Source organism: Centropristis striata, chromosome 12 (genome assembly GCF_030273125.1).
Source record: "Centropristis striata isolate RG_2023a ecotype Rhode Island chromosome 12, C.striata_1.0, whole genome shotgun sequence".
NCBI classification, from domain to species: Eukaryota; Metazoa; Chordata; class Actinopteri; order Perciformes; family Serranidae; genus Centropristis; species Centropristis striata.
In genome coordinates this window covers 2,239,090-2,254,675 of record NC_081528.1, presented here as the reverse complement: position 1 = coordinate 2,254,675, position 15,586 = coordinate 2,239,090, and the positions used below count along the sequence as shown (strand labels likewise).

The window sequence follows — 15,586 nt, the reverse complement described above, 5'->3', positions numbered from 1 at the left end:
TAGTGTTTAACAACTCTATTCAAAGATTTGCATATTTTGGACTTAATATTATAAAGTAATGTTACATTTTAGTACTTATATACTTTTATCTCACTTTTTTACTTCATAACAATCTAGATAATAATATCTCTTCAAATAAACGTATAATTTATCTTATTTGTACGTTTAAATCAGTATATACAAAGCAGACTGTGGTAAGTGCAGTTTCTGCCTGGTTTTGAGTTGGATGTTGTGGTTTTTATGTAATTATGTGAACTCTAAATCTTTGTCACAAGATAAAACAGACATCAAGGAGTTCTTTTTTTTCGTTATAACTCAATTTTGACCTAAAATGTAGCTACTGCAGTATTGAAAACAGACATGTTTCCTCGGTGAGAGGAACCAGCAGCGCTTACATTACTGCAGCTCATTTCTCCATAATGAGCCAGAGCTCAGATTTTAGACTTAATATTATAAAGAAATGTTATATTTTAGACTTAATATAATGTTATCTCACTTTTTTACTTCATCACTATCTAGATAATAATTTCCCTTTCAAATAAACTTATAATTTCTATTATTTTTACATTTAAACTATACAAAGCAGACTACGGTAAGTGCAGTTTCTGCCTGGTTTTGAGTTGGATGTTGTGGTTTTTATGTAATTATTTGAACTCTAAATCTTTGTCACAAGATAAAACAGACATCAAGGAGTTCTTTTTTTTCATTATAACTCAATTTTGACTAAAATGTAGCTACTGCAGTATTGAAAACAGACATTTTTCCAGCAGCGCTTACATTACTGCAGCTCATTTCTCCATAATGAGCCGGAGCTTCTAAATGCTAACATCTCCACCCACATCAAGGCAACCTCACACATCATAATTGCTTCTGGCATGTTTAATTTGGAAAAGGCCCACAGGCCAATCAGCGCTGGAGGCTCCTATATGTATCTGTGTGTGTGTGTGTGTGTGTGTGTGTGTGTGTGTGTGTGTGTGTGTGTGTGTGTGTGTGAATAGGTGAGGGGAGATAAGATGATCAGTTGAGAGATAATGGAGACGCCTGAGAAAGAGGGAAGAGTTAGTTAAACACTCTGACAAGAAAAGAGGGCTGGAGGAGCAGGGGTCAGACCTGGAATGAATTTCACGCTTCCTTCCTTCCTTCAGGAGAGAAAATTGAATTTGGAATCTTTTTCTTTTTCACCCTAATTCGATCACCAGATCAGAGAGCGCTCACAGCCAAACATACTCACTTAAATAAGCCGGGTTATACGGCAGAAAGGCCTGAGGTGGTTTTGGTGTTTTTTTTTCTTTTTCATATGTCTAATTACAGATATTATGTAATTTTGTGTCTTCTGTGTTTTTGTTTTTCTTTTGGTCATTCTGTCTTCTCATTTTGTGTCTCTATTAGTGATTTTGTGTCTTTTTTGGTCATTTTTGGTCATTTAGTGTCTTTTTTTTGGTCATTTTGTGTCTTTTTTTAATCATTTTTTGTCTTTTTTTGGTCATTTAGTGTCTTTTTTTTGGTCATTTTGTGTCTTTTTTTAATCATTTTTTGTCTTTTTTTGGTCATTTTGTGTCTTTTTTAGTCCTTTAGTCCAACTTTTTTTAATAAAGAATTGTAAATGTGTCAAATGTGACCAAAGGTGTCAAATCTAACATATAAGAGGGTCCCATCCAGTTTTTTTGGTCATTTTGTGTCTTTTTTTAGTCATTTTGTGTCTTTTTTAGTCCTTTAGTCCAGCATAAAAAGTGATTTTGAATCTTTTTTTTACTTTCAAAACACTACCACGCTCAATAAAGGATTTCGATCACCAGATCAGAGAGCGCTCACAGCCAAACATACTCACTTAAATAAGCCGGGTTATACGGCAGAAAGGCCTCGCACTCGTTCCCCTCGGGGGAGCTGTGGTGGTGGAGGCTGGGGTGATGGTTTTTGAGGTGGTTTTGGTGGTTTTGGTGGTTTTGGTGGAGGTGACTGAGCGGCGTCGGCTCTTTGCCAAAGGTGGAGAATGACTCGGGGCTTTCAAATACCTCTGTGTCCGGGACCGAGTCCATGCCGGGCACGTGCAGGTTGCTGCGGTAGTCCGGGCCCTGGCGCCCGTCGGAGGGCACGAAGCTCGGCATCCAGCAGCGATCTGAGTGGCCCAGCGCCTTACACTCCTCCGTACAGTTAGAGAAAAGGTCTGCTCCTGGAGGAGGAGGAGGAGGAGGAGGAGGAGGAGGAGGAGGAGGAGGAGGAGGAGGGAGGGAGGAGGAGGGAGGAACACAAGAGAAAGAGGAGAGTTTAAGTCTTTAGCGTTTCTTAAGTAAGCAAGACAATCAGGAAACAGGATACCTGCACACACACACACACACTCACACACACACATATGCATGCACACGCACATACTCTCACAAACACTCTATCTCACACACACACACACACACATGCATGCACACGCACACACAAACACACACACATGCTCTCTCACACACACACACACACACACACACACATGCATGCACACGCAAACATACACACACACATGCATGCACACACACACACACACACACACACACACATATGCACGCACGCACACACACACACACACACACGCACACACACACATACATGCATGCACACGCACTCTCTCTCACACACACACACACACACACACACACGTGCATGCACACGCACACACACACACACACACAGACACAGACACACACACACATGTATACACGTACACACACACACATACGCACACTCACACTAACACACACACATACACACACGCAAATTTTGTCATGAACCGGCTCATAAATCATGACAACACACTCTCTCACACACACACACACGCACACACATGCATGCACACGCACACACACATGCATGCACACACGCACACACACGATCCGTCGTGGTTCTGCACCACTTTGACAATATGTATTTATTCAAGCTGCTCTTTGATTCCTCATGTCAAGGCTTTCTGTTTCACCATCGTTAAGATCAAAGGCGCCCGCACAATGGATAGAAAAACCACACACACACACACATATACACACACACACACACACACACACACACACACACACACACACACACACACACAGCGGAGGGCTGTGGAACAAAGGGACTCGTGGGATCGCTGGTTGTACTTGAAAGCATAACTCCTTGTAAAAAATATATATGATATACATAAATAACGTATATAGTTAATTGAGAGCTACTTGTGCTTAAAGGGACAGTTCAGATTTTTTGAAGTGACGTACTTATCCAGAGAATTATCTACAGCAGACACCGGCAGGAGGACTGATACAGGAGCTAAGAGAGAAGAGATGAACTGCAGCTAAACATTCCTTTATAAACGGCCAATTAAAAACAATTAAAATCACTTTGAGTGTACACTAGATTTCAAATATTTTCCACTGCTCTACATGTTTAAACGTGGGGAACTGAAGCTGTTCTCTGCTCCTTTCAAAGCCACCAGACTCCACTGACAAAAACAGTCATTTTACCTTGCAGAACATGAGAGTTGTGTTATTGTGTGACTACGGAAAATACAAAGTTATATATCAGTGTTTCGCCTACATTTCAGCGCAATAAAACCACATAAAACTAGTCAAAACCAGAATAAAACCACATAAAATCAGAATAAAACCATTTAAAACTAGAATAAAACCTAGAGATTTCTTAAATAAAACCAGTTCAAACCACATAAAACCAGAATAAATCCAGAATAAAACCAGAATAAAATAATCTTGCTGCATGGACAGATAATTTCCCTTGACAAGATTTCTTAAATTAGGATTATTAAATCTAGAAATAAGCATGTTGAACACAGGAATAAAACCACATAAAACCAGTTAAAACCAGAATAAAACCACATAAAACCAAAATAAAACCACATAAAACCAGAATAAAACCACATAAAACCAGAATAAAACCAAGAAAACCAGAATAAAACCACATAAAACCAGAATAAAACCACATAAAACCAAAATAAAACCAGAATAAAACCAGAATAAAACCACATAAAACCAGAATAAAACCAGAATAAAACCATGTTAAACCAGAATAAAACCACATGAAACCAGAATAAAACCAGTTAAAACCAGAATAAAACCACATAAAACCAGAATAAAACCAGTTAAAACCAGAATAAAACCACGTAAAATCAGAATAAAGCCTGATCCTGCTGCCCCCGCGACCCGGCCCCGGATAAGCGAAGGAAAATGGATGGATGAATAAATTAAAAATACAAGATTTTAAATACAAAACATCGTCATTTATCCATATCTATAGCTCCTTTTCTGTCTGTTATCTCATGTGGAAGACATTTATTATTAAGAAAGCACACAGTAAATGTATAGTGTGTGTCCAGACTTTATATTAAATATATTGTTTTTCATATAAGACGTATATAAGAGAGGATATTGGGGATTGACAATCAAACAAATACAATAAAGCCAAAGCCTCAGACGATCTGCACTATATAATATAATAAACTTGTACTTTATTTGATTATTTCCATTAGATGCTCCATTACTTTTATCTAACTGCGACACTTACTGCAAAACATGATGAGTTTATATTATAAAGCAACGCTGCATGTCAGTCAGCTAACTGGGTGAAACACATTTATTATGATGAAAAGATATTATTACAAAACTATGACAGTCATTTGCTATGCACCATCTTCCTCCTCTTCCTCTTCTTCCTCATCCAGCTGAGCTGCAGCCAGTCTCACTTTGAGACGTTTTTTAAACTTTTCAAAGCAACACAAGCATCAATTTTACATGCGTTGCATTACATTTAAGTGAACGCATGACTCATGCAAATGACTCATTCGGCATTCGAGACCTATTTTATTTCAAAGCAGGATGTTTTTCAGCCAATGAGTGAGAGCTGTAATCCACTCGTGTCTCTGGAAAAGTGTTGGCGTCTTAAATCAGAACGGAGCAGAGCAGATTGCTGCATTAGGATCAAGAAAATTAATTTAATGAGCAATAAAAACACTTCTTTAAAAGACATCTGCTGTTAAAATAATGGGCTGGTTAAAAACAAGATTTATACCCTTGAAAGTGTTGGGAAACGTGTCACTATTCCCCCTCAGACTGCTCCGAGGCTGAGAGGACCACAGTGGGAACTGTCTGTCTGCAGAGTTTAAGGACTTGTCGTGTGTCATTGTTTCCTACTGAAACCTTTCAATTCATTAGGAAAATAATTGGGAAATGATTCAGTTTTTTAACTATTCAAAGCATCCTACAATGTGCTCTGATGACGTCAACCAGCAGAGAAACATTCTCAGTCTTTGTCGAGTAAAAAACATTATATCAAAACTGCACAAACTGAAAAATTGCCTCAATGTGTTTAATTCTATGGAGTTTTGGTCTATTTCCTCCATGTCTGAATCTTTCCATCCTGCCTGTATTCACCACTTAAAACATGTTTAAATACCATGTTGGTATATTTTTCACCTATATGACCTGATAATAATAATAGATTTTTTATTCTGACTTACTGGATCAACATTTAGAACCATAAAGAAACAAAGGGAAACCAACATAAATGCGATCTTGTGATTGTGTGTGATCCTGTCATCAACTCTGGTTTTTATTCTAGTGGGACTCCGTTTGATTTGGCTCTGTGTGTTTAGAGGAACAATTTTGGTCATTTTGTGTCTTTTTGTATCTTTTTTTGGTCATTATGTGTCTTCTTTTAGTCATTTTGTGTCATTTTGTATCTTTTTTAGTCTTTTTGTATCTTATTTTTAGTCATTTTGTGTCCTTATGTATCTTTTTTTAGTCTTTTTGTATCTTTTTTAGTCATTTTGTCTTTTTTTAGTAATTTTGTGTCTTTTTGTATCTTTTTTAGTAATTTTGTGTATTTTTTTAGTCATTTTGTGTCATTTTTTAGTCATTTTGTGTCTTTTTTTAGTCATTTTGTATCTTTTTTTGATCATTTTATGTCTTTTTTAGTCCTTTAGTCCAACATAAAATGTGATTTTGAAGCTTTTTTTAACTTTCAAAACACTTAAAGATGGGTTAAAGATGTGTAGAGATAACTAGTGTAGGGTTATAACTCCACCTCATCTTGTGCCAGTCTGACATTAATTCAATTCAAGGTTCTACACAGGATACATCTTTCCAAAGCTAAACTTAAAAAAAACTTCTTAATACAAGCTAAAAGGGTCCTAAAAGGGCGAAAAATGGGCGAAATGTTTCCTTACTGATTGAATATGTATTATATTAAATATATATGGGGTAAAAAAGGATGTGTAGCAACACACTTTATATTTACATCATCAAAACTCCCCAAAAATGAAGAAACTTAAGTAAGGCAAAGAAGGGATCAATGTCTATACATATTGAAAACCAAGTGGATGAACTCAGATTACTTAAAATGTAAAAGCATGAATACTAAACTAATGCAAACTCATGAATGAAAGTAGGATCTTACTGCCGTTGTTGGTTAAATTAAATTAGATTCAACTTCAACAGAGTAAAGGTACTTATGCAACAAAATGCAGTTTAGCATCTAACCAGAAGCACAAAAAAGAGACAATAAAAGAAAAGACAGTAAAGTGCATATGTACAGTAATATATGTAAATGTCACATAAATAAATACAATAAGGTTTGAGGTTTTGTTCTTTTGTTTAGTTTTTTAGCAGCAGATATCAGTAAACAGTTTAAATAGTCTAAATAAAGTGCAGCTGAATAATCACAGTGATAAACAGATGAGTGCAGATGGTGTTGGTGTAAATAAACTACAACTTGAGATCATTTTCATTAGAGCTTAACTGCTAAATGATCAAACTGGTGTTTTGTCTGAGCAATATAACAGAATTATTATTATATTAAGAATTTAAGGAAACAAAACAAATGTTCACATGTAAGAATCTGGACTTGTTTTTGCACAGAAAACAACAAAAACATTATCAAAACAGCTGCCAAACTTGTACTTTTATTAATTTTTGTGAGCAAAATATCCTAATTTGTAAAGTATAAAGTACATTTTTCCCCATTAGACAGTTACATGAGAGGAAAAACTGTAATCCCACTACATTTATTTGATAAATTCACCTTCTGGTTACTTTGTAGATTCAAATGAATAACACAAAGAAAGTGAAGATCCTCTAAGATAAGATAAAGATTATAAAACAATAGTAAAATATGCATTCGCATTTGAGAATCTGGACGTGTTTTTGCATAGAAAACAACAAAAATCATTATCAAAACAGCTGCTAAACTTTACAAATCCCTAAATTTGTAAAATATAAAGTACATTTTTCCCGTTAGACAGTTACATAAGAGGAAAAAAACTGTAATCCCACTACATTTATTTGATAAATTCACTTTCTAGTTTGCAGATTCGAATGAATAACACAAAGATGAAAGAAAGTAAAGATCCTCTAAGATAAGATAAAGATTATAAAACATGTTTTTGCATAGAAAACAACAAAAATAATTATCAAAACAGCTGCCAAACTTGTACTTTTATGTATGTTTTGTATGCAAAATCCCTTAATTTGTAAAATATAAAGTAAATTTTTCCCATTAGACAGTTACATGAGAGAAAAAACTGTAATCCCACTACATTTATTTGATTAATTCACTTTCTAGTTTGCAGATTCGAATGAATAACACAAAGATGAAAGAAAGTGAAGATCCTCTAAGATAAGATAAAGATTATAATAACACAATAGTAAAATATGCATTATTCAGAAATGGAGCACTACTTTTACTTTTTTAGACTTTAAATATGCTCTGACAGACAGAATACGTCTTATAAGAGTGATATCAGAACTTTTACTGCAGGAGAAAGATGTGAATAGTTATTCCAACAGGACGTGAACTCCTCCTGAGCTGCTGGAATTCATAGAAAAATAGTTAAGACGCGACCTTAATGGCGGCGAGGCCCCGGTGCTGAATAGTGAATGGTTGATCAGACGGACGGCCTGGAGCTACGACCTCAGATCATCTTCAATCACATGCAGAGCTACGCAGGTCACAGAGCTGCAGGCATTTACATGCTGCCACATGCATGTGGAGGGAAAAAAGAAAAGTTCAGCCGGAGAAGAAGAAGTGGGCGGAATTTAAAAGACAAAGGGAGAGCGTGTGTGTGTGTGTGTTCTTGTTCTTCCTACATAGTGAGGACCGGAACACGTTTTTAAGGACATTTTTGCAAAGTGAGGACATTTCGGCCGGTCCTCACTTCTTTAAAGTTTTTTTTTTTTAGATTTCAGACTTTGTTTTAAGCGTTAAAGGTTACATGATGATGATAATTAACTGAAACTGTATTGTGTGGTTACAAAACTAACTAAAATTATAGTGAAAATGTCCTTCGTTTTCCTCTTTTTTTCATACATAATGAAGATGGATAAGACAAAGGAAATAAAGGCAAAATTTACTGTGACCTCTTTTAATCTCCCACCCAACAAATACCCCATTACAAAACACTAAAACTAATAAAAACTAAACTAAAACTAATAAAAAATCAACTAGAATTAACACTAAAACTAATAAAAAATCAACTAAAACGAATAAAAAATCAACTAAAACGAATAAAAAATCAACTAAAACTAATAAAAAACCAACTAAAATAACACTTAAACTAATGAAAATTCAACTAAAACTAATAAAAAATCCACTAAAACTAATAAAAAATCAACTAGAATTAACCCTAAAACTAATAAAAAATCAACTAAAACTAATAAAAAATCAACTAAAACTAATAAAAAATCAACTAAAACTAATAAAAAATCAACTAAAATAACACTAAAACTAATAAAAACTAAACTAAAACTAATAAAAAATAAACTAAAAGCATTTAAAAAAAAATACTAAACTAAAACTAGCAAACTCACTCTAAAAACTAAAACTAACTGAATCTGAAAACAAAAATTCAAACGAAATGAGAACTAAAACTGATGAAAAATCCAAAACTAATATAACCTTGCAAGGGAATTCACTGTTACAATGATGGTCCTCACAAAGACAGAAGTACAAGAACGTGTGTGTGTGTGTGTGTGTGTGTGTGTGTGTGTGTGTGTGTGTGTGTGTGTGTGTGGATGCAGTCTTCAAAGCCGTCAGCAGTGCTCCGCCCGCTCCCATTAGATTAAACCAAACCACAAACTCAATAGTATTGGATTACCCAGCATGCCCCTCTCTCTGTCCCGGCCTGTTTTTATAAACCCATTGTCCTGAAGAAAGGTACGACTCAGAACCTGTTTGTCCTCTTTCATGTGAGTAATTATCACTGAGGCTGTTTAATGGCTGCAATTCAACAGAAAATCACCTTTTGTCAGAGAGCAAAAGGAGCCGAGCTAACAGGAGCGCTAGTGTTCACCACATATTTAGACCAACTGTAAGACTTTATCATTTAACAGTTTATGTCACGTGTCTTCTGATTATTATTTAACACATTTAAGCCATTTAAGGGAAAGCATTACCACATTTCTACCAGTAAAACCAGCAGTGCGTCAACTCTTTTCCAGCAAAGGTTAAAACCACCTCCACCAAGTCTAATTTGATTTTACATGAGTTTTTGCAGAGATTTTCTTAAAAACACACAAAAAACATTAAACACAAAAGATTGCATTAAAAATGCATTGAAATGCTGAATGCACACTGCAAAATTTTATGTGTTTTTTGTAATTTTTGTGCCTTTTTTGTGTGTTTCTGTGTATTTTCTGTTTTTTTGTGTGATTTCTGTGTGTTTTTGTGTTCAAAATGTTGATCCACTAAGTCAAAATGAAAAAAGGTGAGGTTGTGCTTTTTAAGTGGTTTATACAGACAGAAACAAACTCCAAAGGGTTAAAGCTGGGAAAGTGGACACGTCGTTTTGTAGTATTTGTATTTTTTTCCACCTATTTTCGGTCTCTTGGCCAATGAAATAGAATACATGTGGGAGTGTTGCAATGCAACACGGGACTTTTCCAGAACTTTGAAATCATCACCAAGAAAAGACACAAAATGTATATATATATATCCAAAGCAGACTGTTGTAAGTGTAATTATTGCTGTCTGCTTTGGTTTTCAGTTGGATTCTGTAGTTACTGCAATGTTTTTATCATCATTATTGAAATCTAAAACTTTGTCCCAAGATAAAACAGACACCAAGGAGTTCATTTTTCAGTTATAACTCAATTCCGACCATAATTGCAGCCACTACAGTTCGACTTTGCAGATCAGAAAACATTGAAACGACTGAATCCTCTGAGAGAAAATCACCTTTAGTCAGAGAGCAAAAGGGCTAGCGGAGCTAACAGGCGCTAGCTGCTCACCAGCTATCCAGGCCGGGTGTAAAGCCTTAAAGCCAAATAGTGTTTTCATTGGCCCATATGTTTCCTGCAGCAGGAACCAGATCCTGTGCTGCTTTTGCATGTATTTTGAAGCCTAAATCCTCTTGTTGTGTGTGTGTGTCTGAGTCTCCAATCTGAACTGTCCAGCTCAGGCTATCTGCTACTAATCCCTCTGAACACAGACTGATTAGACTAGAAGGTCTGCTGCCGGCCCACTGAGCACACTCTGTGTGTGTGTGTGTGTGTGTGTGTGTGTGTGTGTGTGTGTTTTGTTGTGTGTCTGTAGCGGTCAGCAAAGGGGGAATTTGCTTTGTTACAAAGCGGATTAATTTGGCTTGCCGTCACTAACAGCTTGGAAAAGTGCCCGGGCTCCTAACGAGAGGGTTTCTTATTAAATATTAACCAACACGCCATAAATACACCATCACATTATGCTTTAATACGGCCTCGAACACGGGAGGAGACCGTTCGCTGCTCGGCTCGATGGGGGAGCGAGCAGGACGCACGCCGGGCGCCGCCACGCTGCACCGCTGCACCTGGACGTGCAGCGCAACGTGCAATAAAAAAAATAAAATAATAATAAAATAATAAAGTGGAAGGAGGACACAGAGCTCTGCTTCTATTACAAAATGGATGCTGTGTTAATTCTCAAAATGGGAACGGGAAATGTGGCATTTAGACTCTCTGTCGGAGAGATAAGACAGACACACACACACACACACACTAACACACACACATTTTACACAGAGCGAGAGGAAGAAAGACAGAGCGAGAGAGAGAGAGGGAGCGAGAGAGAGAGAGAGAGAGAGAGAGAGAGAGAGAGAGAGAGAGAGAGAGAGAGAGAGGGTAATTTCAGCCACAAAGCCAGATTAAGACATCTTGATATTTTTTGACATTTTGGCAAAATTAGATGTTCCTCTGGCACATTAGAGAGTCTAGAGAATCAGGAGGATAAAAAATATTTCAGCTGTAAAAACTCTTCGCCACACACACACACACACACACACACACACACACACACACACACATTCTTGTACGTCTATCTTTGTGAGGACCCTCATTGGAACAGTGAATTCCCTTGCAAGGTTATAATAGTTTTGGATTTTTCATTAGTTTTAGTTTTAATTTCGTTGTGATTTTTCGTTTTCAAATCCAGTTAGTTTTAATGGGTTTTTAGAGTGAGTTTGCTAGTTTTAGTTTAGTTTTTATTAGTTTTTTGTAATTTGTTGGGTGGGAGATTAAAAGAGGTCACAGTAAATTTTGCCTTTATTTCCTTTGTCTGATCCATCTTCATTATGTATGAAAAAAAATGACAAAGAGGAAAACGAAGGACATTTTCACTATAATTTTAGTTAGTTTTGTAACCTCACAATACAGTTTCAGTTAATTATCATTATCATGTAACCTTTAACCCTTAAAACAAAGTCTGAAATCTAAAAAAAGCCTTTAAAGAAGTGAGGACCGGCTGAAATGTCCTCACTTTGCAAAAATGTCCTCACTCTGTTGGTTAAAAACGTGTCCTTGTCCTCACTATGTAGGAAGGACAAGAACACACACACACACACACACACATCAGTCTTAGTTTTAGTTCAGTATTTATCTTTTGAAATGCTTTAGTTTTAGTTTAGTTTTTATTAGTTGTAGTGTTTTGTAATGGGGTATTTGTTGGGTGGGAGATTAAAAGAGGTCACAGTAAATTTTGCCTTTATTTCCTTTGTCTGATCCATCTTCATTATGTATGAAAAAAGACGAAAATGAAGGACATTTTCACTATAATTTTAGTTAGTTTTAAGGCTTAAAGGTTACATGATAATGATAATTAACTGAAACTGTATTGTGAGGTTACAAAACAAAGTCTGAAATCTTAAAAAAAAGCCTTTAAAGAAGTGAGGACCGGCCGAAATGTCCTCACTTTGCAAAAATGTCCTCACTCTGTTGGTTGAAAAACGTATCCTGGTCCTCACTATGTAGGAAGTACAAGAACACACACACACACACACACACACACACACACACACACGGAGAGAGAGAGCCTGAGCCGTGCTTATAATATGAATAAAGGTTGTGGGTATTAATGTCTTTATCTCTGCACTCCGTCGTTCTCCAACAATTTCCTCTGAGCAAACAGAGTTATGAGTTATGAGACGACAGTATCGCTCCTCGCCACTCCAACGCCATGACGACGACGATGAGGAGGAGGAGGAAGAAGTGTGTCAACATGTCCCGCACTAAGCCCAAAACAAGCAGTGAGGCCAGCGAGGAGGGAGGAGGAGGAGGAGAGAAGGAGAAGGAGTCTGACCCTGGTTCCTCCTGCCTCCTCCTCTGGTTTAGCATGCTGCACGGCGCTCACACAGGGCAAACGCAGAGTCCCCATAATAACCTTCATTTGGTAATTGGTATGCAGAGGTCTGAAAAATGAATTACTGATCAGCGAGCTGTTACCACTGTGATAACATGAAGCGCCGGCCTGAGGAGGAATTCATCAGGAGGAGGGGGGGGGGGGGGGGAGGAGGGGGGGGGGGATAGAAAAGTGGATAAGCGCCTGGACTCCATCTCTCCCAGCGTGACATCGGCTATATTGATAATATGTTCTTTACACATGTAGCGGGCTGGAGACGGGGCCCTGAGGGCCGCCCGGGGCCGCAGGAGGGGTCCTGGAGGGTCCACAGATGATGAGGATGAGGAGCGATTTAATTCTACAAGATAATAATCACATCACTTCCTGTACAGAGAGCCTTAGAGTCAGAGTTCAGGTCACAGAACCAGATGTGGACCGAAAAAACGATATATCAGGTTGATATTTGTGTTTTTTACTTTTTAAAATAAGCCTCTAATTTTCTGGAAATTCTGGAAAAATTCTGGGAAAAAAAGTGTCAACTCTTCTACTAAATAACAGATTTTTCAGCCTCTGTAGCAGATAGAAATGAAAAACGGTATTTGAGAGCTTATACAAATACTACAAAACGACGTATCCGCTTTCCAGGCTTCAATGGGTTAATTCGCGCTAGGTTGTATATAGTATATGTGTGTGTGTGTGTGTGAGTGTGTTCTTGTCCTTCCTACATAATGAGGACCAGAACACGTTTTTAACCAACAGAGTGAGGACATTTTTGCAAAGTGAGGACATTTCGGCCGGTCCTCACTTCTTTAAAGGTTTTTTTTTTTTTTTAGATTTCAGACTTTGTTTTAAGGGTTAAAGGTTACATGATGATGATAATTAACTGAAACTGTATTTTGTGGTTACAAAACTAACTAAAATATTGTTAAATGTCTTTTTTTTTCTATTAGATTGTTTATTTTTTATCTTTATCTAAAAGGGAAATAATTTTGTGTGAAAGTTTTGTGGTTGGCTGTAACGAAGAAATTTCCCCGCTGTGGGATTAATAAAGTCGAATCTAATCGGCCGATACGTGCATGCGTTCACCGATCAATTAGCCCGTTTCACTGAGCCAACAGCAGGCAAGAAAATGGTTCATGAAGCTTAATTTGGACATCACTACACTGTAAAACCCAACTTAAATATTTGAGTGTCCATGCTGTGAAATAATTTTATGTCAAGAAAACAAAGACAATGGAGTTCACTCAAATGAATCTTCATATTTGACTCAATATTTTAAGTTAAAATGACTTTTTGCACAAAACCACTTGTCATTCTCTGGTGAGCTGCTGCTGATAGCAGAAAAAAGAAAAACACATCAAACATGTATGTCTTCTCATTTTTTGTCTTTATTTGGTCATTTTGTGTCTTTTTTTAGTCATTTTGTGTCTTTTTATGATTATTTTGTCATTTTTTGTCATTTTGTGTCTTTTTTTTAGTCATTTTGTGTCTTTTTATGGATATTTTGTGTCTTTTTTTAGTCATTTTGTGTCTTTTTATGATTATTTTGTCATTTTTTGTCATTTTGTGTCTTTTTTTAGTCATTTTGTGTCTTTTTATGGATATTTTGTGTCTTTTTTTAGTCATTTAGGCAAGGCTCGGTGCAACATCTGCCATTCTCTGGTGAGCTGCTGCTGATACCGAAAAAAAAAGAAAAACACATCAAATAAGTGGATCATCTGAGGCACCACCACCTCGAGGACGAGAACTACACACACATTGTTTGCTATCCAACTGTTAATATGTGCGTTGTGTAACATTTGTTATCATTGTGTCATTTTTATCATGTAAATGGAAGGAGAAAAGGCAATATCGGCTTCAAGAATCAGCCCAAAAAAATCCGCAGCACATATCAGGGCATATCAGTTAAGACTGATGTCAAAATAATCAGTATCGGCCTTAAAAAACCCATATCAGTCGACCATTATTACAGCTCCAGAGCTTTAAAATCCTGCAGTAGAAACCTGCCAGGTCACAGCACCAGAGGTGCTTGTGGACCTTAAGTTGGGATTTCTTTTTGTCGAAATATTTTCAAGTTCAAGAGAAAGGCTTCAAAAGTAAAAGGTGGCCTGTAAAACCCAATGTTGCTGAGGTTTTTTTCATTGTTTTTTCCTCCTTTCCTCTCCTCACGTTGTGCTGTATTTATTTTCTTTCGTCTCTGTCTCCCTGTCCTGTTCACCTCTGTCATATTATATGTGTGTTTAAGTATATGTTTGGACGGGTTGATGGCTAATTTTGTTGTCCTAGCACTTGTTACTCTGTGCAATTATAATAAAGAAAATCTGAATCTGAATCTGAATGTTGCTTGTTTGCTATTATAACTAATTTGTCCTTTTAAATACAACAAAGATTTGTGCAAAATGTCATTTTAACTTAAAATATTGAGTAAAATATCAAGATTCATCTGAGTTAACACAATATTTAAGGTGAAACAAGTTGGGTTTTACAGTGTAGTGAAATACATATATGTACATTTCTGAGCCACAGCCGCTCACAAAAAGACACAAAATGACAAAAAAAGACCAAAAAAAAGGCACAAAATGAATAAAAAAAGGAAACAAAAAACATAAAATGACTAAAAAAAGACACAAAATGACCAAAAAAAGGTTTTACAGGCATTTTTTCCAGATGTTTTAGGCCTAAATGGGATATGTATATAAATGTCAGTGATGTGCTCTTATAATTATTACCCAGCTGCAATGAAGGTGCAGATGCAAAAAGACCCAAAAAACTGACAAATAAAAGCAGATTGTGCTTTGTTGGAAGGACGCCTTAAAGAGACTAGAGCTATATTCAGACAGACAATATGAGAAAAAATATTATTTTTGATTTGTGATGATTTGACAGTTATTGTTACATATGTTACATAATGTATAAAATATATGATGGGAGGATAAAATATGATGCATTGCTTTAGATTCAACTGTTTAATTGCAATCAG

The 15,586-nt window shown here is 36.4% G+C and overlaps 1 protein-coding gene across 2 annotated transcripts in view; it reads right to left on the bottom strand.

Moving 5' to 3' along the window:
* Positions 1-15,586, bottom strand: part of pcdh10b (protocadherin 10b) — a 45,203-nt gene that overhangs the window by 7,904 nt on the left and 21,713 nt on the right. For both annotated transcript variants that reach the window (XM_059345550.1, XM_059345551.1), the window contains exon 4: positions 2,013-2,170. In XM_059345550.1, the coding sequence (XP_059201533.1) occupies positions 2,013-2,170 (158 nt within the window). The remainder of the gene's footprint in view (positions 1-2,012; positions 2,171-15,586) is intronic.